Source organism: Sceloporus undulatus, chromosome 5 (assembly GCF_019175285.1).
Source record: "Sceloporus undulatus isolate JIND9_A2432 ecotype Alabama chromosome 5, SceUnd_v1.1, whole genome shotgun sequence".
In the NCBI taxonomy this organism is placed as follows: Eukaryota; Metazoa; Chordata; class Lepidosauria; order Squamata; family Phrynosomatidae; genus Sceloporus; species Sceloporus undulatus.
The window spans coordinates 56,857,175-56,883,538 of NC_056526.1; the positions used below are offsets into that span (position 1 = coordinate 56,857,175).

At 39.5% G+C, this 26,364-nt stretch overlaps 1 protein-coding gene across 3 annotated transcripts; it reads left to right on the forward strand.

Moving 5' to 3' along the window:
* The first annotated feature begins 60 nt into the window (after positions 1–60).
* On the forward strand, positions 61–25,450 carry BEST3 (bestrophin 3). Of its 3 annotated transcripts, XM_042470194.1 has the most exons (10): positions 61–244; positions 2,016–2,182; positions 5,498–5,592; positions 8,729–8,962; positions 10,978–11,132; positions 12,060–12,137; positions 14,372–14,524; positions 20,996–21,076; positions 22,781–22,932; positions 24,499–25,450. In XM_042470194.1, the coding sequence occupies exons 2-10, from the start codon at positions 2,031–2,033 to the stop codon at positions 25,436–25,438; spliced, it is 2,040 nt and encodes a 679-aa protein (XP_042326128.1). In that variant the 5' UTR covers positions 61–244; positions 2,016–2,030; the 3' UTR covers positions 25,439–25,450. The 3 variants fall into 3 exon arrangements, with proteins under 3 accessions (XP_042326128.1, XP_042326131.1, XP_042326130.1); XM_042470197.1 differs by lacking the exon at positions 2,016–2,182; XM_042470196.1 differs by lacking the exon at positions 61–244 and having other exon boundaries at positions 2,040–2,171.
* Positions 25,451–26,364: the final 914 nt, after the last annotated feature.

The window sequence follows — 26,364 nt, forward strand, 5'->3', positions numbered from 1 at the left end:
TGCGTTTGTTCCCTGTTGCAACTGACAGCACTAGAGAACTTGGCAAAAACAGGCTTCCAGAAGTGGAAAGATACGTTAGTCCCTGTGCTTGTCAGTCCAGTCCGGAGAGGCCTTGCTTAGTAGGTTGCTGAAGGGGAAGAGGCAAAGAAAGTGACCTGAGAGTGCTCTTTCACTTAGGGAACACAGAAAAAGGACCCAACACATCATTCCTGTGCCTTCAGTGGCCTAAACAGATCAATAGCAGGTTAGTGTTTTTGTAAAGATTATATATCCAGTCTCTCTACTTTGGAGTAAATTAGGATCTGGTTTCTTAAAACAATATTTATAATGTATACAGTCTGTTTTAATGCAGTATAAAGTTTAATAAAATTATAACAGCAAAGCTGTATTGTATAATATCTGTCATATTCAGGTCTGTCTATCCTTCAGCATTGAACAGCAAAGTTGTATTCATTTAACAGCCAAATTAAATACATATTTAACAGCAAAGTTGTACCGGTGAATATCATATTTGAGTTTGTCTGTGCTTGGGTTGCATTGGTGCCCTTCTATTACTTTTCATTTGCTTGTAATACTAAGGCGATCAGCAATAAGTTTAAGACTTCTCCACATGCCTCAGTACACACAGCCGTTTATGTATAATGGACTAACTTTTACATTGAAAGATTGGTTGTAAATGCATAAGGTAGACAGTTAACATTCATGACTAGGAATGCAAATTCTCTACTACTCACAAATCTCAATGGCACCATCAGAGTAGAGCCAACATGGTGTAGTAGTTTCAGCATTAAACCAGGATTCAGATTTCTGCTCACCCATGGAAATTCACTGCATGATCTTGGGCGAGTCACACTCTCTTGGCCTTACTCAAGAAGACCCCTGTTTCAGAGCAAGGAGATCCTGAAATGTAGCAGGGCTGTATTAACATGGGGTGAAGTGAGTGAAGCAAGAAGCATAGTTCCATAATTGGAAAGCTGGCATAATAACTCCATTACATTCAGAGTAAAAAATTATCAATGAGCATCACGTGTGAGTCTTAGCCAGCTTTGAGAAATATTGTGTGACTATTTCATCTGAGCTGGCTTTTGGTTTGTGTCTCCGTGGTCAGGGCTCAGAGGAAGAATGATGGGTTGTTTACATACATGTGGCATGATAAATGATCTTAATAATTATTTTAAAGTAGGCTTTTAGGACCCAGTTTCAAAATTAATTTTGCTTGAATTAGAATAAATATAAATAATTAAATTAGAATAAATAATAAATAGAATAAACAAGCAGTCCAATTCCAAATGTCTTGCTATTTTTAATATGGCTAGGAGTCCAAAGTGTGATCCTGGCACTCATTATATGTGACTAAATGCCACAGACGTTAGTAGAACATATGCATAAAAAACAAACCAAGCTTTGCGAAGCATGATTGTGTAGTGGCTTTTGTATATCATCCAGTGAAGAATGCCATTAAAACCAAGGCTAATGAATTTCCTAACACCTGATCTCAATCAGTTAAATGAGTTCTCCGGAAATCTTACAGCCACTTCACTAATAGAAATTTTGTCTTAGTTCGGGAATGCCTAACTTTACTCTTGAGGATTCTACTTAGCCACTGGAAGTCACTTTATGAAAACCCAGCATGAGTTCAGAAGGTGAATGGTTTTTAACTTTTTTCTAAGTGCATTGAAGCTGCATTGCTAATAGCTTGTTAGATTGCCTTCACTGGCAATTGAGTAAGACAATAAGCATTCTGTCTATCAACAGAATTGCTACACAAGTGCAGGAGCTGCTATCTGTTGCAAAATTCATCATCAACTTCCAATTTCTATCTCCTCCAGCTCTGGAGGTCATCTTGGGAAAATATCAGTTATGCTTTCTGAAATTATACCAGTTGTTGAAGTTATAAATGCTGTAAATGCACTAAGACTGCTCACAGTGGAAATTGTAATCATTTATATTTAAAGCAATATTCTGTGTAAAATGTGACTAATGTCCTGTTTTGTTTTGGCATCCCACTTTTCCAGAAGCAAGCAACAGAGATGACGGTTACATACTCCAGCAAAGTTGCAAATGCCACTTTCTTTGGGTTCCACAGACTACTTCTCAAATGGAAAGGAAGCATCTACAAACTGCTTTACAGAGAATTTTTTCTCTTTGCTAGCCTTTATACAGCGATAAGTGTATTGTATCGGTACATATTTTTCACTTTGTGAAAACACCCTTGTCTCTGTAGTGGTTTTGAGCAATTACTGATTTTTGGATCTGCAACGAAATATTGATGTTCAGAATACTGCCATTTCAGGATGCTAGCTAGCCCTGCCCTTTTATAGAGGACTCCATACAATTCTTCTCCCCATCCCAATTTTCTATCTGTTTCCCCTAAACAGGTGTTTCTATAGCTGCTGAGCAAGTTTCGCCATTAGTGAAGAACTGTTTTCCTATTTGTCTTACGTTTGTAAAATCTGGCATTGCCCAAAGTAGTTTATGCCTCCCACTTGTGTGTCAATGTGCTGTTTTGTCCACATAAGGATTTACACAGAGAATGAATTTGTAATGATATACATTCACATATGGCACAACTATAAGGACTTAAGAATAGCCCTACTGAACCAAACCAAAGCCGCACCTACTCCAGCATTCAGCTCATATAGTAGCTAACCAGTTTCCTATAGAAGCCCATCAGCAAATGCAATACATCTCATGCTTCCCAAAAACTGATATACAAAGCCACCATACCTCTGATTCTGGGGTTGATTTATAGTTGCCATTGCAGCCATATTAGTCTGACAAGTAATCATTGGTGGCCCTAACCTGTATGAGTTTATCTTATCCAGTTTTGAAGCCAATTAAATTGTCTGTTATCAGTATATCATCTAACAGTGAATTCCACAGTTTACATACTGTCTGAAGAAGTGCTGTCCCAAATCTCCCACCGTTTGGCTTCAATAGATGAATTCAGATCTATTATCAAAAAAGAAGGGGGAAAGTTAACCCTATCAACTTTCTCCATATCGTGCACAGTTTCAAACATTTCTGTTGTGTCTCTCCTTACTTCCTCTCTAATGGCCACACTGCAGAATTAATGCAGTTAGACACCGCTTTTACTGTCATGGTGCCATCCTGTGAAATCCTGGGGTTTTTGTTTGTTGTGGCACAGAAGTTCTCTGACAGAGAAGGCCAAGTATTTCATAAACCTACACATCCCAGAGTTCCATAGCATTGAACCATGGCATTTGAAATGGTGCCAAACTGCATTAATTCTGTAGCATTAATTCAGATGCAGCCTAAGAAAGTCTTGTACACAAATTCTAGTGATGTTAATGGGAACTGTGCATCATTGCTGGTCCTTTGCATTTTGTTTCATTGAGGAAACAGATTGTTTTGCCATTAGCACCCAGGCTACCTCCTCTACGTTGATGAGCCAGAAAATGAGAAGAATTAAGTACTGTGTCTCTGATACTTAAAATTAAATGGTTTGTAAAAGGCACCTCTATATCCTTTATGGAAAATAATCGTCAAGAATTTCTGTTCCCACTGTTGCTACAGGAGGAATCTGAGATGGCTCTAAAAGGTTTATCTCACAAGAGTCAAAGTGTTTGTCTTTTTTGCAATTGGTCACACAATTCACTAGAGTTTGCTCTCAGTCTAATGTTTTAGTGTGTAAGCTGCCCCGGTTGTGCTACACAGAGAGGCAGGATACAAATAAAAAATATTATTATTATTATTATTATTATTATTATTATTATACATACACCATTTGCAGTTATCAAAACTTCCTGTATAATTAACCTGTAGAATCCATTGTCTATTTATTTTCCCACCTTTCTTCCAAGATGGAACCCTACTTCATGGCTACTTTGTACCATAAATTATTTAACTGGATATCTCTTTTGGATAAAGTGTGTTACTAACTTTATATGGCTACTTTGTTATTGTAGAAATAAAGGAGCTTATCAAATGAACTTTAAAACTGGCTCAAGCATCCTGGGCTGCAGCCGGGACACAGGATGGAGGCGGGGATTATCACATGCTAAATTGCCACCTAATTACTGCCTGCCATCAGCCCGGGTCCAAGCCGGGTCCCAGCCGCACACCACCAGAACTTTTTTGAGCTGGAAAGCTTCTGACTTCTAAAAGGTGTGGGCAGGAGCACAGCTGGGACCCGGCTTGGACCCGGGCTGATGGCAGGCGGCAATTAGACAGCGATTTAGCATGTGATAATCCCTGCCTCCATCCCACGTCCCAAACGCTGCCTGAAATGCTTGAAACGGTTTTATCATCTGATAAGCCTCATAGTTGTAATGTATTAAGTGGTGGTGGTCTTTTGTCTGGCTAATGAACCATAACTGCACATTCAAGCTCAAACCACCTCAATATGTGTAGCATACAGTAAGTACAGAGATAATTCATATTGTTGCTGGGAAAACCTATTCTCCCACCCCTCACTGTTGTGGGTTTTCTAACCTCAGAAGGAATAGAGACCTAAATTCAAATGTTAGTCCCAACTTGAAATCAGTGGAAACTTAGTTTTGTTGTTGCTGTGTGCCTTCAAGTGATTTCTAACTTATGGTGACCCTAAAGCATAGGGTTTTGTTTATTTGTTTGCTTGCTTTTGGCGAAAATGATTCAGAGGAGGTTTGCCATTGCCTTCCTCTAAGGTTGGAAGAGTGTGACTTCCCCAAGACAATCCAGTGGATTTCCATGGCTGAATGGGGATTTGAACCTTGATTTCCAGAATTGAAGTCCAGCTCTCAAACCACTACACCACTCTGGGTCCTAGCCAACACTTATTTGTGTTCCACTGTTGCAACAGATCTGCTCTAGTTGAGATTTAGGCCAGAACTGTCTGACTTGTGTAGCAGATGGTGTCATTGTCCCTGCTAATCAAAAAGTCCCAGTGCCCTGACCCAGTGAATCCTGGCTACATCATTTAATATATTGAATAATGTCTTTCTAACTGCCAACAAATGCCAGGTCCTGTCCTGGCAAAAACCATCTCTGAATATTTCTTGCCTAAGAAAACCCTGTGAAATTCATGGGGTCATCATAAGTCAAGAGGCAACTTGAAGGCACATACACGCACAATGCATGTTGCTAAATGTTTAGAATGCCAGTCATAGGCTGCATGTGCACTGCAGAAATAATACAGTTTGACACAGCTTTAACTGCCATGGCTCAATGTTATGGAATTTTGAGATGTGTAGTGTGTTGTGACACCGGAGCTCCCTGGCGTAGAAGGCTAAATGACTCACACAAAACAACAATTCTCAGAATTACATAACTTTGAGCCATAGCAGATAAAGTGATGTCAAACCAGGTTATTTCCGCAGTGTGGATGCAACCTTGTTGGGTTAGTGGTAGCTTTTGCCATAATTGCAAAACCATCTTGAGAACTTCCTTGTGGTCCAGAATGCTGAATATTTCTGCTTGCACACATCCTGTCTTCAATGCTTATCATAATTATTAAAATTAATTTTAATAATACTTTTATTATTCTTTCCTGCAGATTTTTCCTTACAGGAAGCCAAAAACGTTACTTTGAAAAACTGTCAATTTACTGTGACAAATATGCAGAGCAGATCCCAGTGACTTTTGTACTTGGTAAGCATGTATTCCATAATTATCTGATATGTAATCTGACTTTGCTGGGACCTCACAATCTCTTGGAAAGAGAAGTGGACAGAAAGATAGACTGAGGTCAGAGTCCTAGTTGAAAACAAGGACAGTAGGTTCTGATGTCAGCAGAGCAGTGAATCCATTCCAATTTTAGTGTTAACTTTAAAGTAGCTATCCAAAATGCTGTGTTAAATGCCTCTTTTCATGTTCATATTGAAAACTGGAGTGAAATCAACACCCTGCTGGTATCTAAGCCACACGTCTTTGCAGGTTGAAGGATTCTGTACCTGTTGTACAAAAAGCTATGACTGAAAGCTCTGTTAATAGAGCTCTTGGTCAAAGGTTAGAAAAGTAGCCACAGGGGCCTGGGGATTCTGGGTACTGTAGTTCAAAAATGACCATTTCCTAGCTCTGATCTTTTGTTGTTGTTCTTGTTGTGTGCCGTCAAGTCCTTTCTGACTTATGGCAGCCCTAAGGCAAACCTATCATGGGGGTTTCTTGGCAAATTTCTTCAGAAGGGATTTGCCATTTCCATCCTCGGATGAGAGAGTGTGACTTGGCCAAGGTCACCCAGTGGGTTTACATAGCCAAACCAGGATCCAGAACTGTAGTCCAACACTCAAACCACTATGCCATGCTGGCTCTGCTCTTGGTGTGCTGTAATAATAGCAACAACATAGAGATCCCCACCCCACCGCCACTAAGAAATTAAAGTAGCAAAAGCAAAAACCTTGGGGAAACCTTGGTGTGGATTTTTGTCTGCAGGTGCATGGGCTCTGAGCAAAGTTCTCATACTTAAAAATCGATTCCAGTGCTGAAAATATGCTTGAAGGATACCTTAATTTTGTATATCCATGTGCTCACTTCCCACCTGAAGTAGGAAGTGAAGTGCACTCTCTCCTACCATGCTGGGTGTCACCTCGTGCAAGGGGGCCTGATGGGGGTAGGGGTGGCAGTGGACAAAAGGGCAAGCTGGCCATCCAGGCTTTGCCATGGCATGTGCCCCCTGCTCATCCAACCTTGGGATTTCTATCTAGGAGGAAGCCTGGAGCCAGAGCAGCTGGCAAGGGTGTATGTGCACCTGTCCTGCCCTGAAGAGGGAGGGGATCCAACCAGGCATCACCCCTCTTCTGAGTGTTTACACACCCCACATCCCCACAATGACGGTACTGCCGGTGCACTCCATAAACCCTGCACTTGATGCCACTGGGAAGAAAAAAAATTCCCAAAAAATAACCTTAAAAGCCAGGCAGCCACACCATCCATCCAACCACACTATCCTAACTGCTTGTCACACACATTGTTGGGTGAAGACGTCAGTGCCCTGCTCATCAGTCCTTTGGTTGATGCAGCTGTGTGGCTTTTAAGGAGAATTTTAGGGGATCCAATTGGAAGATGGGTCATGGCTATGTCGTCTTAACTACTTCACCCATACAGCATCTTGGCCTTTGTTTCAGATTCACTACTTCTGGATGTCTTAAAGTACCTGGATACTTGGATACCTTTAAAAACATCTCTGTGATATTGTTCTTATATTTTGTTCTGGATGGAATGGAAATACTGTGAGCCAATCATGCTGACACTGATTCTATGGCTGTAAAGGAAAAAAGCTCAGCATTCTCTAATGGCGCCATAAAAATAAGCACACAGCAATTTTCCATACTCTCAGGTTGGCATTGTAGTGCAGAACTTGGAACACAATACCCTTTTCTCCAATATACAGGCTCAGTGTAGGGGACAGACTGTGCATAGTGATGGCTGCCAACTTGGGTGGCTTTAAAGGTGGATTAGACAAAGGATAAAGCTCTCAGTGGCTACTCATCATAGTAGTTATATGTTACTTTCAGTGTCAGAAGCAGTTTACCAGTTGCTGTGGAATACAACTGGGGAGCGCAGTTGTATTCATATCCTGCTTGTAGCTTTCCCAGAGGTACCTAATTGGGCTGTGGGAATCAGAATGCTAGACTAGATAGACCTTGGGTCTGTTCTAGAAGGATTCTTCTTATATTCTTCTGATTGCCTACATCCTACTGTAATCCCCAGTCATTGAGGACCATAAAGTACTGTGTGCATGGCTAAACTGAATCTTTTCCCCAGAGCAAGGACAGGTTGCCATGAAATCGCACACCAGTCCCAAGACTGAATTTGAACAAATTTCTTGTTAGATCTGTTTGCACACCATGCATTCTGCTCATACATCAAATGTGCATATGGATTTACACTTCACACTAATCCATTTTTCCACCTGAGGAATGCTTTTTTTCTACTTAGAAACTCAATGAGAGGATAACAGCACCTTTTGCACTTTTGGTGCAACACCAGTTTAATGATGCTGCTTTCCGTTTTTGCCTTCCCACGTTCTTCTGATTCTTGAACATTTCTTCTGTCTTGAGATTGGTAGCAGCTGGATAATATTTAACACATTTTAAGTATCCCTTCTCACAAGTGCAGTGTGTTTTTAAAAAAAACAAAAACAGAAGACCGCACTCCAAAGCTGTAACATCACAGTTGTGTAAGCCACTCCAAAGCAATAACTGCATAGGTGCGTCTTCTGAGAGGTGGTCCCAAGGTTCTGGATCTCCTTTCTAGGGATGCTGGAATGGCACCTTCATTGCTGTCTTTCCATCTGCAGTCCAAGACATTTCTTATTGTGTCAGGTTTCTAAAAGCTTTTTTTTATAAAAGAAACAGACATGATCATTTTTAACTGTACTGGTTTTAAAACTGTTTTTTATTATTTTGAATTTTCAGTGTTATTGATAGTTTAACTCCATTTTAATGTACTGTATGTTTAAATTATATTGTATTTATTTTCCTTTTAATGCCAGTTTTGGGGGGAAAGGAGGGGAAGAGGAGGTAGTGGCAATCACAGTTGCAGTGAGAGGATGAGGACAATTGAAGTGTTAACACTGGTTTGTCAATATTTACATGATTCCTCTTTAAACAATCCTGTTCAAGATTTGACTTCACTACAGAACTACAAGTACAGAGTGCTAGACAACATAGACTTGTTTTTGTACATCTAAATGTTAGTAAATTTAAGTAAGCAGAATATTTGAAGATCTAAATATATGTAATATGTTTAGCCAGAAATGAGAATCAGGATTTTTCAAAATCTGCAGGGTTCTATGTTACTTTGGTGGTGAACCGTTGGTGGAACCAATTTGTCAATCTTCCATGGCCAGACAGAATTATGTTATTGATCTCCAGTACCATCCAGGGAAGAGATGAATATGGTCGCTTGCTCAGGAGAACACTAATGCGCTATGTGAATTTAACATCCGTCCTCATCTTTCGTTCGGTGAGCACAGCCGTCTATAAAAGATTTCCAACCATGGACCATGTGGTAGAAGGAGGTATTGTCTGTTTCTATTCTTCTCCATCTCGGCTCCAACCTAAGGGGCAATAATTCCACAATCTTCAGTGTATCCTTAATATATATCAATATGGCAATGAACGTTGTCAGAGAGAAAAGCAGCACTAAGTTCTTAATTCTCAGAGTTATCCCTCACAAAAGAAATATGTACTTAGGGCAGAGGATCACTGACTGCAGGATCACTATCATAGCATAAATGTTACTGAATTTTCTAAGCAGATGTAAAGCCATCATTATAGTTTAACAGGAATCTTTGCAAAATCCCTTGCTGTACCCCACAGAGAATTTCCCCATATGTCCATCCTTGAAGCAAAGGCCTAGTACTGCATGAACCAGTTCTTCTCAGAGTCCTTAGAATCACATTTAGTGGAAAGGAGTATCAAGAAACTAGCAGGGCTGAAGTCCCAGTTGAAATATCTTAGGTAGGAAAGCAGCAAGTGTTGGGTTGCATTTTGATTTGAAAAATGACTTGTAAACAAAGGGTTGTGTGCCTCCCCCCTGTCCTGCTGCAATCAAATTCACAACCTCAAAGAATCTGGATTTTTTAAAGAAAAAAATAGTGTTTAGCCCTTAGTTGTGACTAATTTGTTGCTTTCAGTAAAACTAACATGTCTATGCATAAGTAACTCCCACTGTGTTCAATGGGAGTTACTCCCAGGTAGGTTCATATAGGATAGCACACTTATGTTGTACTGAGTTCTTCTTGACTGAGGTTGTTAATATGCTTGTTGAAGTGCTGGAATACTTTGAATCATGCATGTCTGGCCAGAAACACTCTAATAAAAAGTTGACATCTTTTAAGAACAGGGATCACAGAGAGAGCACCAGCCATCTATTGCTATGCAGTCACCTATCCTGGATGGTATGCATGTTATGTGATTTGCTATGGAATGAATGTGACTAGTGTTGTACTTGGCCTTTCTAGAATTCACATAAGATGGCATTGCAATAGGAAGCTCTTCCCAATCCAGTCTATTCAAAGCTTGTCTTGGCTGTGGCAGAAGGAAGCTGTAACCACAAAATTATCTGGAAGAAATCCTGTTAAGAAAGGCATAAATTAAGGGCCCGAACAGACAGGCCAAAATAAAGATGCTTCGCATCACTTTGGAGGTATGCTGTTTAAATTATGCATGTGCCCTAAGAGGCCAGAAGCCATGCCAAAGCCACACTCCAGTCCTAAGGACTGGAGTACAGCTTTGGTGCAATTTCTGGACTCTTAAGATGTGTGCATCATTTAAACAGCAAAGCTCCAAAGTGACCAAAGCAGCTTTATTTTGGCCTGTCTGTTTGGACCATAAGAAATCTGGAAAAATACAACTGATAAGGAAAAGAAGCAATATTCATCATGTATGTTTCAGTGGTTGAAAATAAATGTTTACAGTTTCACTGGTAAGTACTCGATGTTTTACTTATCAGCTTTAATTCACAGAAGTTTACCAAAGTTTAACTATTTGGAGAGGTGTACAGTATACATTTAATATATGTGTATGCAGCACAATACATAACTTATTTTCACAAATAAGTTGTTGTCCTGACAATATTTAAAACTACTTTTTATCATTACTTATTGCATTGTTTGTGCATTGTACATTGTTTTATTCACTATTTTATGCTTGGCTTTTCATTATTGGCTTTTAAAAATACTAGAGGAGATACGAGAATGGCATAAAAGTATGAAGGAAATCCTATCAAAATGCTTTTAAAAAGTAATTAGAAAAACTTACTTGTTGTATCTTCTTATAAAGAGGAACTGGAGCTCTCATTCCTTATGTTACTTTTGAAATATAACTTCATTGCAAACAAAAGTAACTAATTACATGTAACTACTTTGATTGTAGTTCAGTTTCTTCTAGGCTCTGGTAGACCCAAAACAGAACAAGATGATCTGATCCAGTCATGTTCTTGTAAACTGGAGCTAAGTGAGCACCTGCTTCAGATCATGTACTCTCGGAAGAAATTGGACATCAGAAGCCAGCTGTATTTCTTTATGAACAGGTTTTATGACACCAGAGGAAAAGAGAATATTTGATGATCTTAAGTCTCCACATCTTAAATACTGGGTCCCCTTTATCTGGTTCGGAAATTTGGCAGCAAAAGCACGGCAAGACGGAAGGATCAGAGACAGTATAGACTTACAGACACTGATGAATGTAAGTAAACAAACACAGCAGAAAATAAGAATGTGTTTCTTAAACATGTCTGTTCAATATACACCATATTCAAAAAGTTCTTTTTTCTTCTTTCTTTCTTTCTTTCTTTCTTTCATCTTACAATTTCCCCAAATGTTGTGCTGTGTTTTAGTATTCCTATAACTTCCAAAGCTTGTTGCTAAACCAAATAACACGCTAGACCAAATAACATCTTCCATATTTTCCCAGCCCCATTGCTTCAGATTTTGAATGCCTTATTTTTATTCAATTTGGCCTGTTACAGACTGCCAAAATAAAGCTGCTTCGGGTCTCTTTGGAGGTATGCTATTCAAATGATGCATGCATCCTAAGAATCCAGAAGCTGCATCAAAGCTGCACTCCAGTGCTTAGGAATGGAGTGTGGCTTTGGCGTGACCTCCGGACTCTTAGGACCCATGCATCATTTAAACAGCATACCTCCAAAGAGACCTGAAGCAGCTTTATTTTGGCAGTCTGTAACAGGCCTTTGTTTCCTATTTCAAGGCCAGCTCCAAGCCTTGGAGATGATGGGCAAGTACCCTTTGGTGAACCCTATTCTACACATGCTATGGTTGACTGACATATGGTGATCCCATGAATGCGAGACTTCCATGAGTCCTAGTCATCAACAGCTGTCTTGGATCCTGTATAAGGAGAAAGTCAGGATATAAATTAAATAATTATCTCTGTTGTTCTGAGGCTGCTAATCAGCTATTGCAACAGTTGATTTGTGATGTGCCTTAGATGCTGTACAAGGATAAAGGAAAGATAAAAATTAATAAATTAACAAATAGCAGTCAGAAAATCCATCACATCCCTACCTGCCAAGCCCCACTGTACCCTATAATTGTAAAATATTGCCATTCTTTTCTGTGACATATTTTCTTTGTTTTTGCATTTCCTATTTAGGAGATGAATCGGTATCGATCTTGGTGTAGCCTGCTCTTTGGTTATGACTGGGTTGGAATTCCATTAGTGTACACACAGGTACTATACCATCTCTAAAGTATGAGATGCATTTGGGGGAAGGGAATCGTGGGAGCTGAAATTTTTAAATTTTAATGCATAATCAGACATTGAAAAGTTTGCACCTCCCTCTATTGTAGTGTTTTATAAATATTATAAATGTGATTTCTTCAACAAGATTATCTCCAGGTATATTGGTATGATGCTCCCTAAATAAATGCTCATGTTGCTGGGACTGTAAGAATTGTAGCTCAGCATATCTGGAAGGCAATAGGTTGACAAAGCATTGGGGAAGATTTGGACAATAACTCATCTGAGGTCAAATTGTAGCCATACACCTTTGGGGCAGGCTGCTATCTACCATAATACATTTGTATCAGTCATTATCAGATATGTTTGTATTGAAAAGGCCATCAGTATTTAGGAAATTCCTTTGTACCTCTAGGAAACATTAAGAATATAATAGCCAAGATCCTACATGTGCTTACGTAATGTAAATCTATACTCGTAGTTACACAGTGGTTCCATTGTACCACTTTTCTGCTAAATACCAGAAGTGTCTATCTAATTGTTTATTTGCCTAAATGCCTGCTTGTTGTCCCTTTTCATAATGAGAAATGCACAGTGGCTGTTTGGGCAATCACAGTGAATAAAGTGAAGTCACTGAGGAATCATTATACATCATCCAAGAAAACACAATTGCATGACTGGAATCCTGTTGGTTAGTCCCAAACAGAGTAAAACTCTATTTTACTCCCTCCCCGACTTTGGCGACATCTGAGCATCTAGCATCACATCATGCAGAAATAAGGCAAAAATTAACCAGCAGAATAGGAAAACAATTGAGCAGTTCTTTAAAGGGACTGCTAGCAGGAAATTTGAATCACTAGATTTAGAGCCAGCAACTTCACACACACCAAACGCGAGCACAAGTGGAGAAAGATGGCGGTTTGCCACCAAGCTAGACCTGTGGGATGGCATGGGATGGGCATGTTTCACCCCTCTGCCCACCCTCTGCCCATTACCCCTCCCTCCTGGATCCCTATTAAAGCCCAGTGCTTTTGAAAAGACACAGAAAATGCCTCAGTATTGAAAGCACCAGGTTAAGGTGGATTTGTGCTGCCCCCCCCCCCCAGAATTTGGGTCAAGAAAAACCAGCAGAAGTGTGAACAGCCCCCTTTTAAACTGGTTTGCAAACCAGTATATAACGTAGTGTGAACAAGGGCTAAGATGCCACAGCCATGTTATTGTAGAAAATGCAAACATACCAATTTGCAGACAGTCATTTTTACACAGGTCTTCAAAAGTACCATGATGCTGCTATAGCCCCAGCATCTTGTCCTCTGCACACCATAGCCCTATCTCCCTACCCTATACCCTTTTTGGGATACCTTTCAGTCTTTTTTTTTTTTAATCAATTGTGTAGTCACAGCAATTGATTAAGAAAAGAAAAGAAAAGCAGCCTGCTTGGCAAAAGTGAGGGAGAGGAGCATAATCACTCCCACTCACACCATGTAGCTGCTTGCATATCAGAACTGCAGCAGGAAGAACATACCACAGATGAATCAATAGTGGGAAATGGCTACAGAACATACATAGTAAGGCATGGCTACAGACACTACTATCCTGATGTAATACTACTTTGGTGGCCTTGTGTAATAAAGGCCAGAGACCTCCAGAAAACCCCTAAATCCCTGTAGATGTCTGTTGCTATGCACCCAGCTATGAGAAGATAGTTGGATGCTTGTCTGCTGCTCCCCTCACTTTCCACCAACAAGGAAATGGCCAGGTTCAGGAGGTTGCAGCTGAGAAAAGGTGGGTTGCAGGGGATTGGACAGCAGGCTATTGTAGCTACTTCTTGTAGCTGCATCTCCAAATGCAAGATTGTGACCCACATGTATATGACATCAACATGATTCCAGTCACAGTCTTTTGGATACAGGTGTACTTGCTTGTTATATATTAATTATTGTATTATTAGGATACCATTAATGTATAATAAGAGCAGTACTCAACCTTTGGCTTTCCATATATTTTGGACCTCATATCCCAGAATCCATGGGCATGCTAACTTGGATTTCTGGGGCTGACATCCTAAACATTTGGAAGGCCAAAAGTGGAGAGTGACTGAAATATAATATTAGAAGAGTACTACTATTGTATTAATAATACCAACATTATAGTGTTGTAAAGATTACAAGATAAAATAACAGTATCAATACTATTCATCTTAATGGGATTTTAACTCATTTTAGGTTGTCACTCTTGCTGTCTATACTTTCTTCTTCACATGCCTGATCGGACGTCAGTTTCTGGACCCTGAGCAAGGCTATCAAGGTCATGATTTGGATCTTTACATTCCTATCTTCACATTGTTACAGTTTTTCTTCTATGCAGGATGGCTAAAGGTAAACTGCCTTGTGGTTTTAAATGGGTTTGGAATGCCCTTGAAATTTTATTCAGATTTGGTGACTGGGCTCTTCCCAAGTCAATGGAAGTAAAGGGGTTCTTTATTCAAAGTTATGTTACATTTGTTGTGAAGTTGCACAAACAATTAGTCTACTCCAAATATCTCATTATGCAGTTTTGAAAAAAGAGTTGGCAGTTAATCAGTAGCACTTCTGTATCAAACGTACAACTTGTTTTAGGAGATAAACCTTAGATGGTGCAAAGGGGCACTATAGTACTTCTGCATTGACCATGTTTCTTACACCTTCACACTGATGAAAATGTGCATACCAAAAGATTTGGCATTTGCAATTACAATGTTAGCAGTATTTTGGGGTCTCGCTGCTTGCAAGTTCTAGAGCCTCTGTACAATGTCCTTTCTGTTATCAGGAAAGTAAATGTGTTCAACAACTTATAGCCTAACTTTGCAAACAGCCATCTATCAACAAAGCCCTTTTCCCCAGTTCTATATATAGCTTATTACCATTACTGCAAATATTACTTTGCTGCTTATATTCCAACTGTCTGTATGTGTAAAGGAACCTGTAAGCTTTGAACTTCACATAACATTTCATCAGGTAGACTGGAAAAGGAATGTGTATGTTCTATTATGTGCCTTTCCAGCCTATGCTTGAACCACTTCACATGTTACAGTGCTCTTGTAGTCACTGAAAATATTAACAAAGATGATAACATTGGTAAAACTAGCATTTATTTTATTTATTTAAAATATTTCTAGGCCCCTGTTTCTAAAGTCATAAAAGCACAGGATTCAGCACCACCATAATCAAATAATAGATATACAACATGGTGAAAAAAAGAAATAAAGCAAAGAACAACTTATGGAAGTATACATAATTTGTTTAATCAGGACTGAATTAAACACTTTCCCCCCTCATCCCACCTCACACTGGTCAGGGGAAGTCCCAAGATAGTTTACTCCTGAGGCAAAGCAGAAAAGGAAGGGTCCTCTCACCCATGTCATGATGCACCGTACCCAAAACCAGCCATGATATTTTGACACATAACAAACACCTCCCCCCCTTCCAATCAATAAAAACACAAAGAGAAAAAGAGAAATTATTAACAGTATTCTGCCTTTTTAATAGCAAGTAAAATATGATACCTGAGGCAGCTACATGTTCTGCATAATGTCACAGTGACACAGGCTGTTCTATCTGCCTGACTGTTTCTCCCAGTGCACAGCAATGGCTGAAGAGCTGCCAAGTGCAGCTCTGTTTCCCCTTCCACAGATTGGCTGTGGGGATGCCCCTGGGCTTCTCTCAGCTGCTCTTGAGCACATAAGAAAGAAGGAGTAGCCTTCACCCACAACATAAGTGTACTCCTATCTCCTTTCATGCTCAGGAGGGCCAGAACAAGTCTGGGTGCACTTTCATTGCCAAGCAGTAGCCAGGTGGGAAATGGTGTTATGACCACCAGAATGAAGTACTTGGATATCTTTTCCCTCAAAGTCTGAAAAAAATACATATACAGGCATAATACACAGTCATACTGTGCATGTCATCAACCAGATGCTAGCCCAGTTGTGTAAAGATACTGTGCAACTAGAGGCCGCCAGGAATGGGTGGCATTGATGAGGAGTTATTTTTTTATATAATTTGTATTTCTTAAGAAAAGGACCACATTCCAGAATGTCAAGGGGTTTTGTGATGTTGCCATAACCATTTTGTTCACACTCATGGCCAAACAAATCCATCTGACACCTAACAAATGTTAAAGGAAATTACTTAATACTACAAGCAAATCATGGCTTCCCCTCTGCTATCGCACAAATTACAAATGAAAGTTACACAATCCACTAAATGCTTTCTAATGAATATTGATTTACAACTGATGAATTTACAGATTCCCATTAAACTCTGTAATCCACTATAAATACTGTATTGATACTCGTATATAAGTGCCTTACTGATTCTTTACTTTCTGATGCATCTGAATTGTTAATTAAAAGGGGAAATAATTTAAGACTGCGGATATGTAGTCTCAGCCCTGGTTAGTACTTGGATGGGAAACTGCCAGGGAATACCTAGGTTCTGTAGGCTATATTTCAGAGGAAGGAACTGGCAAACCAACTCTGAGTGTTCCTTGCCTAAGAAAAACCTATGAAATTCATGGGGTCGCCAAAAGTTGACATCTGATTTGAAGGTGCGTGCATGCACACACACACACAACCCCAAAATTGTATCATGTGACATAGGAAGAAGTAGTTATGCCCCGTAAGGTTCTTCATGATGCTCAAAGATGACATAGATGGAGGAGTCTATTGATATCAGTTCCAAAATATATGCAAATCAATTGTCAGAAGACTTTACAAGATTGAATGGATGTGAATCAGGTGTGAACTAAATTACTAATGACCAATATGGGTAATTGTGGTGGGGGGCATCAGTAGATGCTAGAACAGGAGAGACTTATAATCAGGAGAATCTATCCCAAGTGCCCATATAACTCAAAACAGTGATCCAGAGAACTGTCACAAATACATAGGAGTGACATATGGGAGAAGTCAGGACTTTCTGTTTGTATTGCAGTGGTTGTCACTAGTTAAAGATAAGGTGCTGTCTAAAAGTTACACCTCTCCATTTCTATGAAAAAGCAAACTCCTCCATAGCGCACTAGCTAAACATTCAAACATTCTTCAAGGCAGGTCCATATACAGTGGGCCCATGGTATCCACTGGTGTTTGGTTCCAGGACCCCCCCCCCCCAATCAATACCAAAATCCATGGATATTCAAGATCCATTAAATACAGTGGAGAGTAAAATGATGTTTGGGGATTTTTGAAATTTATATGTTTTTTGAATATTTTCAAGACATGGATGCTTGAATCTATGGATATGGAAGGCCAACTGTATAACTAATTGCTGTAGTCCACCCTTAAAATTATAAAGGTAGGCTATGCATCAGGCCTATGAAAATACAAAATAACCTTTTCAAAGCCATCATGTAGCTATTAAATGTGTCCATGATGCTGACAAGGATTCTAGCACCCATCTGCCTGTGGCAGGGGTCCTACTCACTACAGTTGATAGCATATGCATTGTAAGCAGCATGAAATATACAGTGTGGGATTATGATTAGAGCCAGAAGGCTGAGAAGAGAATCCTGTTGTTCCATATTGGCTGTTTCCAACACAGAATATAAAATTGATATCTATCTATATCTATATCTATATCTATATATCTATCTATATATAGATATAGATATATAATTTTTAATGCCACAGACCAAACCAAGTTCACCATTTCTTCTTGTTGTTGTTGTTGTTGTGTGTCTTCAAATCACTTTAGGCTTATGACAACTCTAAGGTGAAACAATAATAATAATAATAATAATAATAATAATAATAATAATAATAGTAGTAGTAATTTTTATTTATATGTCCCACCTCTTCCAAGGATTGAAGCGGGAATACATAATTAAAATAATACAATGCAACTGAACTGTCAATAAAATACTAATACTGTAGTATTAGTATTTATACATCCCTATTAGTTCTTTAAAATCTCCAAACATCAATTCATATACCATCATACTTAGAGAGGGGGGGGGGTCTTAATCATCATCTCTATACCAAATCCGATGGGAAAGCTCACAGAAGAGATCCATCTTTAGTGCCTTCATGGCATTTTCTTGGTGAGATTTGTTCAGAGGGGGTTTGCCTTTCCTGATGCTGCGAGAGTGTGACTTGCCCAAGGACACATAGTGGGTTTCCATGGCTGAGTGGAAATTCAAACCCTTTTCTCCAGAGTTCAGTGCTCAAACCACTATACCATATTGACTCTCAAGTTCACCATTAGCACTTCCTAAATTCACTAAAAATTAAAATTAAAGAGGAGTTCTTCAGATCTCCCTGTTAAAAATCTCTCAGCAGCATGTGCCAGTGATACTTGCAACTACTGGGTAAAATGATCACAAAACAGACCTCATCATAATTAAATCAGAGGTATACAGTCACCAAAAGAGTTGGAATAAGTCAGTTTCTTGGATTACAAGTCTCAGAAACCTCCAGCCATGATGAATAGTGGCTATGATTTGCTAGATATTCTGACAGTTGTAATCCCAAAAAGTAATTTACCCAAAATCCAGAAAACCTAAACTGAATGTTCTTCACACACACACACACACACACACACACACACATCAGTGCAGTTAAAATATTCAGAGAGAGAGAGAGAGAGAGAGAGAGAGAGAGAGAGAGAGAGAGATTTTAGTCTGTTGTGGCATAAAAAGTAGTATCTTTGAGACTGACTGGATGCATCTGATGAAGTGACGTGTGTCCACAAAAGCATTTGCTAGAAATGTCTTCTTCCCAAAGGTGCTGCTGGATTCCTTTAGGTCTTTTCATACAGTTAAAATAGCTGTTATAGAGCTGTCATCTTGGTACAACTGCATGAAAAGGGAAGAAAGTTTGATTCCTTTCTCTTGCTGCATAGAGGAACTTAAATTATTAAAGTATATCTTTTTCTCCATAAGCAAAGTGGCTGTTGAAGCAGGTTCTTTCCTGTTGTTGCTCAGCTGCCAGTCATATGGGTTATACATAGGACAATGGTCAACTCACATGAGACTCTTTTAATCTGAGTCTCTGTTGTCCTGGATTAGTTTATAATCCATTTAGATGTCACATCCAGGAGTCCCCAAAATAGCACTTAATTGTCTTGTGTTGCATTCCTTTCCAGACCACATGAGATCACATGCCATGTGCTCCTGGCAGGATCAGCCTTTCTTCCTGCCAGTGCAATGTTTCCTCTATAGTCACTCTTGTAGATATTCTTCATTCATTGACAGTTTTTCCCTGCTCTGTGCTCGCTTGCTCAGAAATATCTGTCTCACTGTCTGGTGCAACTGGTGTCCTATTTTTGTGGTGTCAAGACTTACATAATACTCCATGAAGTCACAAATTCATCTTTAAACCAGTTTCTTGCTGGGTTTGACTAGTCCAGATCTGTTTTTAAACTCTGTTACCAATGAGGTAGCCTCGAGCAGTTACTGCTTCTCAAGTTAAAATTAGATGTGATGGGGAATATGTATTATGTATAATTAACCTGTTTTCCTCCCGCAATGGGATTTCCGCCAAAATATATATCTCAGCCATCAGATTTGCAAATTAAACCATGTTTACCTTCTAATGATCATCCATAAAACGAAGCACACAAAATGCAAGATATATAGGTGAGAAAAATCATAGGCTACAGCGAACAGATGTCTTTCACTACTTGCAGAGCACCACTAGAGGAAAAAGAACTTCACAATAAAAAATCTCACAATAAACATAGCATCTAGTTTGACTCTAAGCCTAATATCACTGTGTAGGTGCTTCCAAAGAAAAGCTTCTATTGCTACAAGTCAGAAGTTATTCCATCTTTGCCTCTTTAATTGATTTTTTTTCCTTGTAAGATGGAAGGAGCAGTGGAAGAACAGAGAAAATTATAATCAGAAGATGGCATTCCCTGTAAATTCAGTGAATGAGACAGGGCAATTGCACAATAACAGCTTCATGTAGAAGCACTCTTATATTATGGATATAGAAGACATTTTTCATTCTTTAACAACATGCACAGGGTGTTGATTGCATGAGGAGGGATAGTTTAACCCTCCTTCATCCAGCTGTGATTCTGAATACTGCTGTCCCTATGCTGTACAAGCTTGGCAAACACTTGGAAGTAATTAGTTTAAAGTAACATAACAAAGGTATATTTCATAAGTAATGCAACAAGTGGGAACAAACTTATCCTTAATACCTGGAGTGACAAATAATGTTTTCTGGTCATTCTAGTTTAAACATTACTTTTCAAGGGCGTTCTTAGGATATTTTTCATTTATTTTTTTCCTCAAGTTTTATACCAATTTCTTATATAATTATATCATTCTACTACTGTTGTTGTTTCAAAAAAGTAACGATGGGCACAATAAGTTGCCAAGCAAACACTATCCTGCAAAGGGAATGGCAACAAAAATAGTATGTGTTCTTTTTAATGAACTACATTATTTGGTTTAAAATATATTTCCAAGCACTTTCCTTAGATTATCACACGGTTAACTGGTGGGAACTTTCCTCACTATTGCAGTGTGTGTGTGTGTGTCTGTGTGTGTGTGTAGTGCGGTGATTTTCAGGATATCAGTTGGAAAAAGAAGGATTAAACCTCCCCAACTTCAGGACTGATGGGTTCCCAATGCTTATTGGGAAGCGTGAAGAGTACACATCATCATTTAGCAAAAGCCTTATCTTTTCCAGACACCATTAGCATTAGTACAAATCTGCAGTTTCAATATCTTTCTATATCATTCCATTAGGTGGTATCAAGATCTTTGTATTATTTCCTCACTAGGCAGTATCAAGATCTTTATCTCCCTGGTAGCAAGCAGTAATAACTATTTATTTACAGTACAATGCCCAATTCTAACTGCAGGTTGCTGAGCAGCTTATCAACCCGTTTGGGGAAGATGATGATGACTTTGAAACAAATTGGTGCATTGATAGGAATCTGCAGGTAAGGCTAATAAATAAGCTTCCAATTATTTCTTTTGTAATGCAGTTTTGCAATACAGGGATGTTCCATTCCCTTTCCACTTCTCAGAGATTAACAGAAAAATTTCATAGATGCCTCCAGAGTATCCAACACCCTGCTGAAAGCCATCTGGCAGGATCATTATTCACCATTCTGCCAACCTCTTTTCCTCCCTTTCCAAACAAAGACCAACTCCAGGGCTAGTCTACACTTTGACCCAAGTTGGGCCATGACCAAGGACTGAGAAAGGCTCAGAGTTTGCAGAGTCAGAGCTTCCTCTTCTTTATCTTCATCACACACCCACATCTTCCCCTTTAGCTCACTACTGATGTCAGTTTCTCTGGGATCTAAACCTTCTCTGAGAAGATCCTTTCCATTATATGTACAGTAATAAGGATTCTTGTATTAATATATATTAATATATGTAGCGTGTCATGAAGCCATTGTCTTTAATACCTCTGCTAATGGATTGGAATTTGTGAGACTTTCCTCTTTCCAGCGAGGCTGGGCACCATATGAAGCAGATCCATCTCTGAAGAAGCCAGCCACAGATTCTGGCGAAACATCAGGAAGAAACTCTTCTAGAACATGGCCACATAGCCCAAAAAACCCACAAAAAACATGACAAATAGCTGGGAAGCTATCTGTTCAAAGTATTAGAACTAGTGTCCATTATTAGAAACTGGACAATGGACATGTTACCCTGGCAATATCCAAGTGTCAAGATAAAGGTATTATTGCTAGATCTGCCAAGTCAGGAGCGTTTCAGGACCTGAGATTTTAGGGCCAGACCATGAGCCCTTGGTAATTCCATTCACTATTATACACAAGCAACAGTCACAGTTGCTCAGACTATGCCATTCAAATAAAAAAAACTGAAAAGTTTAACAAATGAGGAAATGTTACTCTAACTGGAGTAATATTCAAGCTCTGCTTTGAATGGCAAAAAACAAACTTTAACAACGAGCAGCAAGCTTACACTTAAATCATCATCAAGGATACAGCACAGTGTTTTTTATGTATATACAGTTGCTCAATTGTTGATCATTGAGGCTCAATATTGTCAATACAAATGTATATGTTTTGTGAATGAGACACGTCCCTGTTGAAGTTATTCCAATCAATTATATATAGTATTTGTTGTTTCCCTCTTTCTTTGATGAAAAAACAAACTTTGCCTAGCTGTATTTTTGCTAGTTGCAATCTGCAATTCTAGTTGTGTGATCAGTGAGCTTGGAGAAGTTACTTTTTTGACTACCACTCCCAGTATCCATCGGCTGTGAGATTCTGAGAGTGGTAGTCCAAAATGTGGCAGTGTATTATCTGCCCCCTTGGGTGGAACATCGTAGTATCAGGTGCTCAGCCACCCCCCCCCCCCCCACCCCCCTTTATCCTAGCCTACATTGGCAAAAGCAGTGGGCGTTTCATCATAAAGCTTGTCTTATCTGACTGTAGACTGGTCCTGTTCTAAAGATCCTAAATGTATATCTTGGGTATACCCCTTGAACAGCAGGTACAAACTACTTCTGAAATTCCCAGATGTTTAAAATAAGATGCAAGCAATTGCAGCAAATTATATATTCATAAAATATGCCAGTTTAATTGTGCAGTTCTTTGGATTATGGTTTAAGAGTATTATGCTTCAGACAGCATTATAAGTGTTTTAATTCATGATCATTATCCCAGGTCTCACTTCTGGCTGTTGATGAAATGCACATGAATTTACCACGAATGAAAAAAGATATTTACTGGGATGATTCGTCAGCTCGCCCACCATATACATTAGCAGCAGCAGATTCCTGCATTCCGTCTTTCCTTGGATCAACCATTGAAATGGGGTATGTAGCTCTACAGTACCTTATCGTAGTTTTCTATTGTCAAAACAGTTCCTCAGTGGTTGCCCATTAACAGTTACTACTTGAACTAGGATTAAAGTTTTAAGTGTCACTGATTCTGGAGAGGATATAGCAAGTGACAATGAAGCGATCAGACTGCTTGATCAGACACAATGTCTCTCTGATCTAGCATGCTGTTTCCCATAGTGTCCAGTTAGATGTCCCATATAAGAAGCTACCATACAAAATTATAAGCAATACATTAGGTTCAAAACACACTGCAGAAATAATCCAGTTTGAGATAGCTTTAACTGCCCTCGCTCATTGCTAGGAAATTTTGGGAACTGTAGTTTGTGAGACATTTAGCCTTCTCTGTCACAGAGTTCTGGTGCCAAAATAAACTGCAGTTCCCAGGATTCCCTAGCATTGAGTCAGGGCAGTTAAAGCTATCTCAAACTGGATTATTTCTGTAGTGTGTTTTAGTTCAACAGCATCCCTTTCCTCATGTTTCCTGGCAACTAGTATTAAGGGTATGGATGTAAATCTTTGCATACTTCATTCTCCCGCATAAAAATGAATAATTTCAAATGTTTTCTTCTTGCTGGGCAGTTTTTGCTCATATTTTCACATTTGGGACATTTTTTGCCAAAAAAAATATTGGACCAAAAAGGGGGTATATATTTTATTTACACTGATTTTTGCCCCTTATTTTACCCCCAAATGGGTAAGTGTTGTGGTAAATCACATTTTCAGGCAGTTTTTCCACCTAAAAAAATAATTTTGGTCAGAGGAGTCAGGGATTTTGGAGTTGTCCTTGAAGTCACTAACAAGGTGTTGGAGCAGCACATTTTCCCCACCTGGCTGGAGATGACATGAAGTCAGAGAGTTGGTGAATTTTGTTTTCATTCAGAATGTGATACAGAGCCAGCCAAACAATTTAAGGAGGAAGTTATATGGAAAAAGACAAGTACTTAGAAAGAGTATTTGAACAGAGAGGAGAGGGGAAGTAGTAGAGAGGGCTACAGTACTATTGTTAACATTCCTGAGATTAATAAAAAAGGGGGGCAGGAAAATGTGAGAAGACTTTGAGGTGTTGCTGGTGAGTAAAAATGTGGGGAGCAGGGAGGTCCCAAGGACATGTTTTTGGCATATAGGGATGGATCCAAGCAGTGCTTGTTAAACAGAATTATAATTATAATTCTGTTTAGAATTACATTGGCACTCCTGTGGATTGCCCTGCCCAATATCAACCAATGACATTGTGTGCCCACAGGTGCGCACACATCACCATCCATTGACTAATATGGGCTTGAGCTTCCATTTTGCTTACCATCCATGGAGGGGGAGCAGAATCAACCCCCCCCACTATAATTATAAACCTTCCAGAAAGATCCTATCTTCTTTTTTTCTGCAAAAGTTATTTTGGGCTGTGAGGGTTTCTCCCCCCCCCCAAACCCCCCTCTTGACCATGGCTGGTGCCATTTTTGGACTACATAACAATACACACAAGTAGAATACACACTAGTTTACCATTGGTATATATAAGTGTTTCCATGTTTTCTCTTGCAGCCTGTCAGACAGCCAGTTCCTGTATGGAGAAAACTGGCACCGGGATTGTGACAAACCCAGAAGGCAGCATTCAGTGTTGAGAAAAGTGAAGCGATTTCTGAGTGTCCGTGAAGAGTCCCCAGTCCCAACCAAGAGCTACCAAAGACAGTCCAGTGAAAATTCAGTTTTTTTCCCATCTCATGAAATGCACCACATTGGCAATCTGTTAGAAATGCACTCTAGAGGGAGACATTTTGCCTCCAATGAAAGAAACAACCATGAAGCACCTGATAAGAGTATGAAGGGACCCAGCAGTATCGATCTAGGGATTATAAGAGAAACCAGCAAGAATGATACTTTAGAGACAGGTTGCCAGTCCACTGTGCATGACAGCATAACCAAAATGGATCCTGTGGCCTCCAAAAAGATTGCTGTTGAATCTGAGGACAAAGAAGCCAGAACAGATTTGGAAACAAACAGCACTACTCTCATCCAGACAGAAAAAGATTTTGGCACTCAACGTGCATCAGAGAGTGACTCTGAGATACTCACGCTGACTCCCAATGAACCACAGAACTGTTCTGCACATCCACTGACATTTCCTACAAAGGCAGAGCCACCACACATGGAATCCAGGCTACAGGACTCATCCACGAAGAACCAAGGGGGAAAGGACCCATATTCACCTCGAAGTACATCTGAAAGTTCTACAGACAGTCAGTTATGGAGATTCCCAAATGTTCCTACTCAGCATGCAGGGCCCACCACAGAAACAGCTCCTCTTCTTCCAGAATCTTCTAAAACATCTTCTGGGAAAAGTAACCTGAGCATCCCAAGCACACCTACCTCTGCTTCTGCTTCTCTAAATACATTTGACATAAGCTATTTATTGGAACAGGTAGATGCTAAAGAAACTGATATCCTTCATATAGTTGAGATCAGCAATGGGAAAAATAAATGAGAGATGAAAGAGCACCAGCATCCTTTGCTCTTGACTCCTACAGCCAACAGAATATTTATTTTAGTTTATTTAGTTTTAACTTTTCACCTCAGGACAAAGGTGTGCAAGCTACACTAGGGCTGCATCCACACTGCAGAAATAAAACAGTTTGACACCAGTTTAACTACCATGGCTCCATGGTATGGAATTAAAGGATTTGTAGTTTTGTGAGGTATTTAGTCTTCTCCGTCAGAGAGCTCTGGTGCCACAACAAACTACATATCCCAGGATTCTGTAGGATGGCACCATGACAGTTGAAGTAGTGTCAAACTGTATTAATTCTGCAATGTGGCAGCAGTCTAGGACCTTGCCGACCAAATGTTCTGAATGCCTTTATTTTGGTAAAACAGTTCAGAAATGTTTAAACCTACCTTGACAGAATTTTTCTGAGCAGGTGTCAGTCCAAGTTGAACCAGTAAACATATGATGCAGATAGGGAGAAGAATGTGTGTTAGGCTGACCACATTCAAGAAACTGGGGCTGGCATCATGTTGGTTGGACCCAACTAGAATAGATCCACTCACTCAAGTGCTGAATGGTGAGTCTACACATAGGTAAATCCACTGACGCAATGGGTCTTCTCTAGCTAGGACTAACAACAGAATTTAGCCCTGACGGTCTGTTAACAATTATTTTAATCCCCATTGTGACATTGTGATTGAAGCAGGCACACTTATGAAACTTCTTTCTCCTGGTTCTCCATCCAGCCCATGGCCCCCTTTTCCGCTCCATCACCCCCTGGAATACACCAATCAATCTTAATTTAAAAACCCACCAGTGCCAATGAAAGGTTTTTTTTTAATAAGCCTAACTGAAGCAAAAATCATCTCTTCTTACTGGTAACTGGGATTGAAATAAACTTCACACTGGCTGGCAAGCAACAGAAA

Excerpts from the sequence above, each read along its gene's own strand:
- BEST3 (XM_042470194.1), top strand. The coding sequence starts at position 2,031 with ATGACGGTTACATACTCCAGCAAAGTTGCAAATGCCACTTTCTTTGGG. Across the intron at positions 2,183-5,497 it reads GCGATAAGTGTATTGTATCG|ATTTTTCCTTACAGGAAGCC; the intron begins GTACATATTTTT and ends TCTTTCCTGCAG. Across the intron at positions 12,138-14,371 it reads TTCCATTAGTGTACACACAG|GTTGTCACTCTTGCTGTCTA; the intron begins GTACTATACCAT and ends AACTCATTTTAG.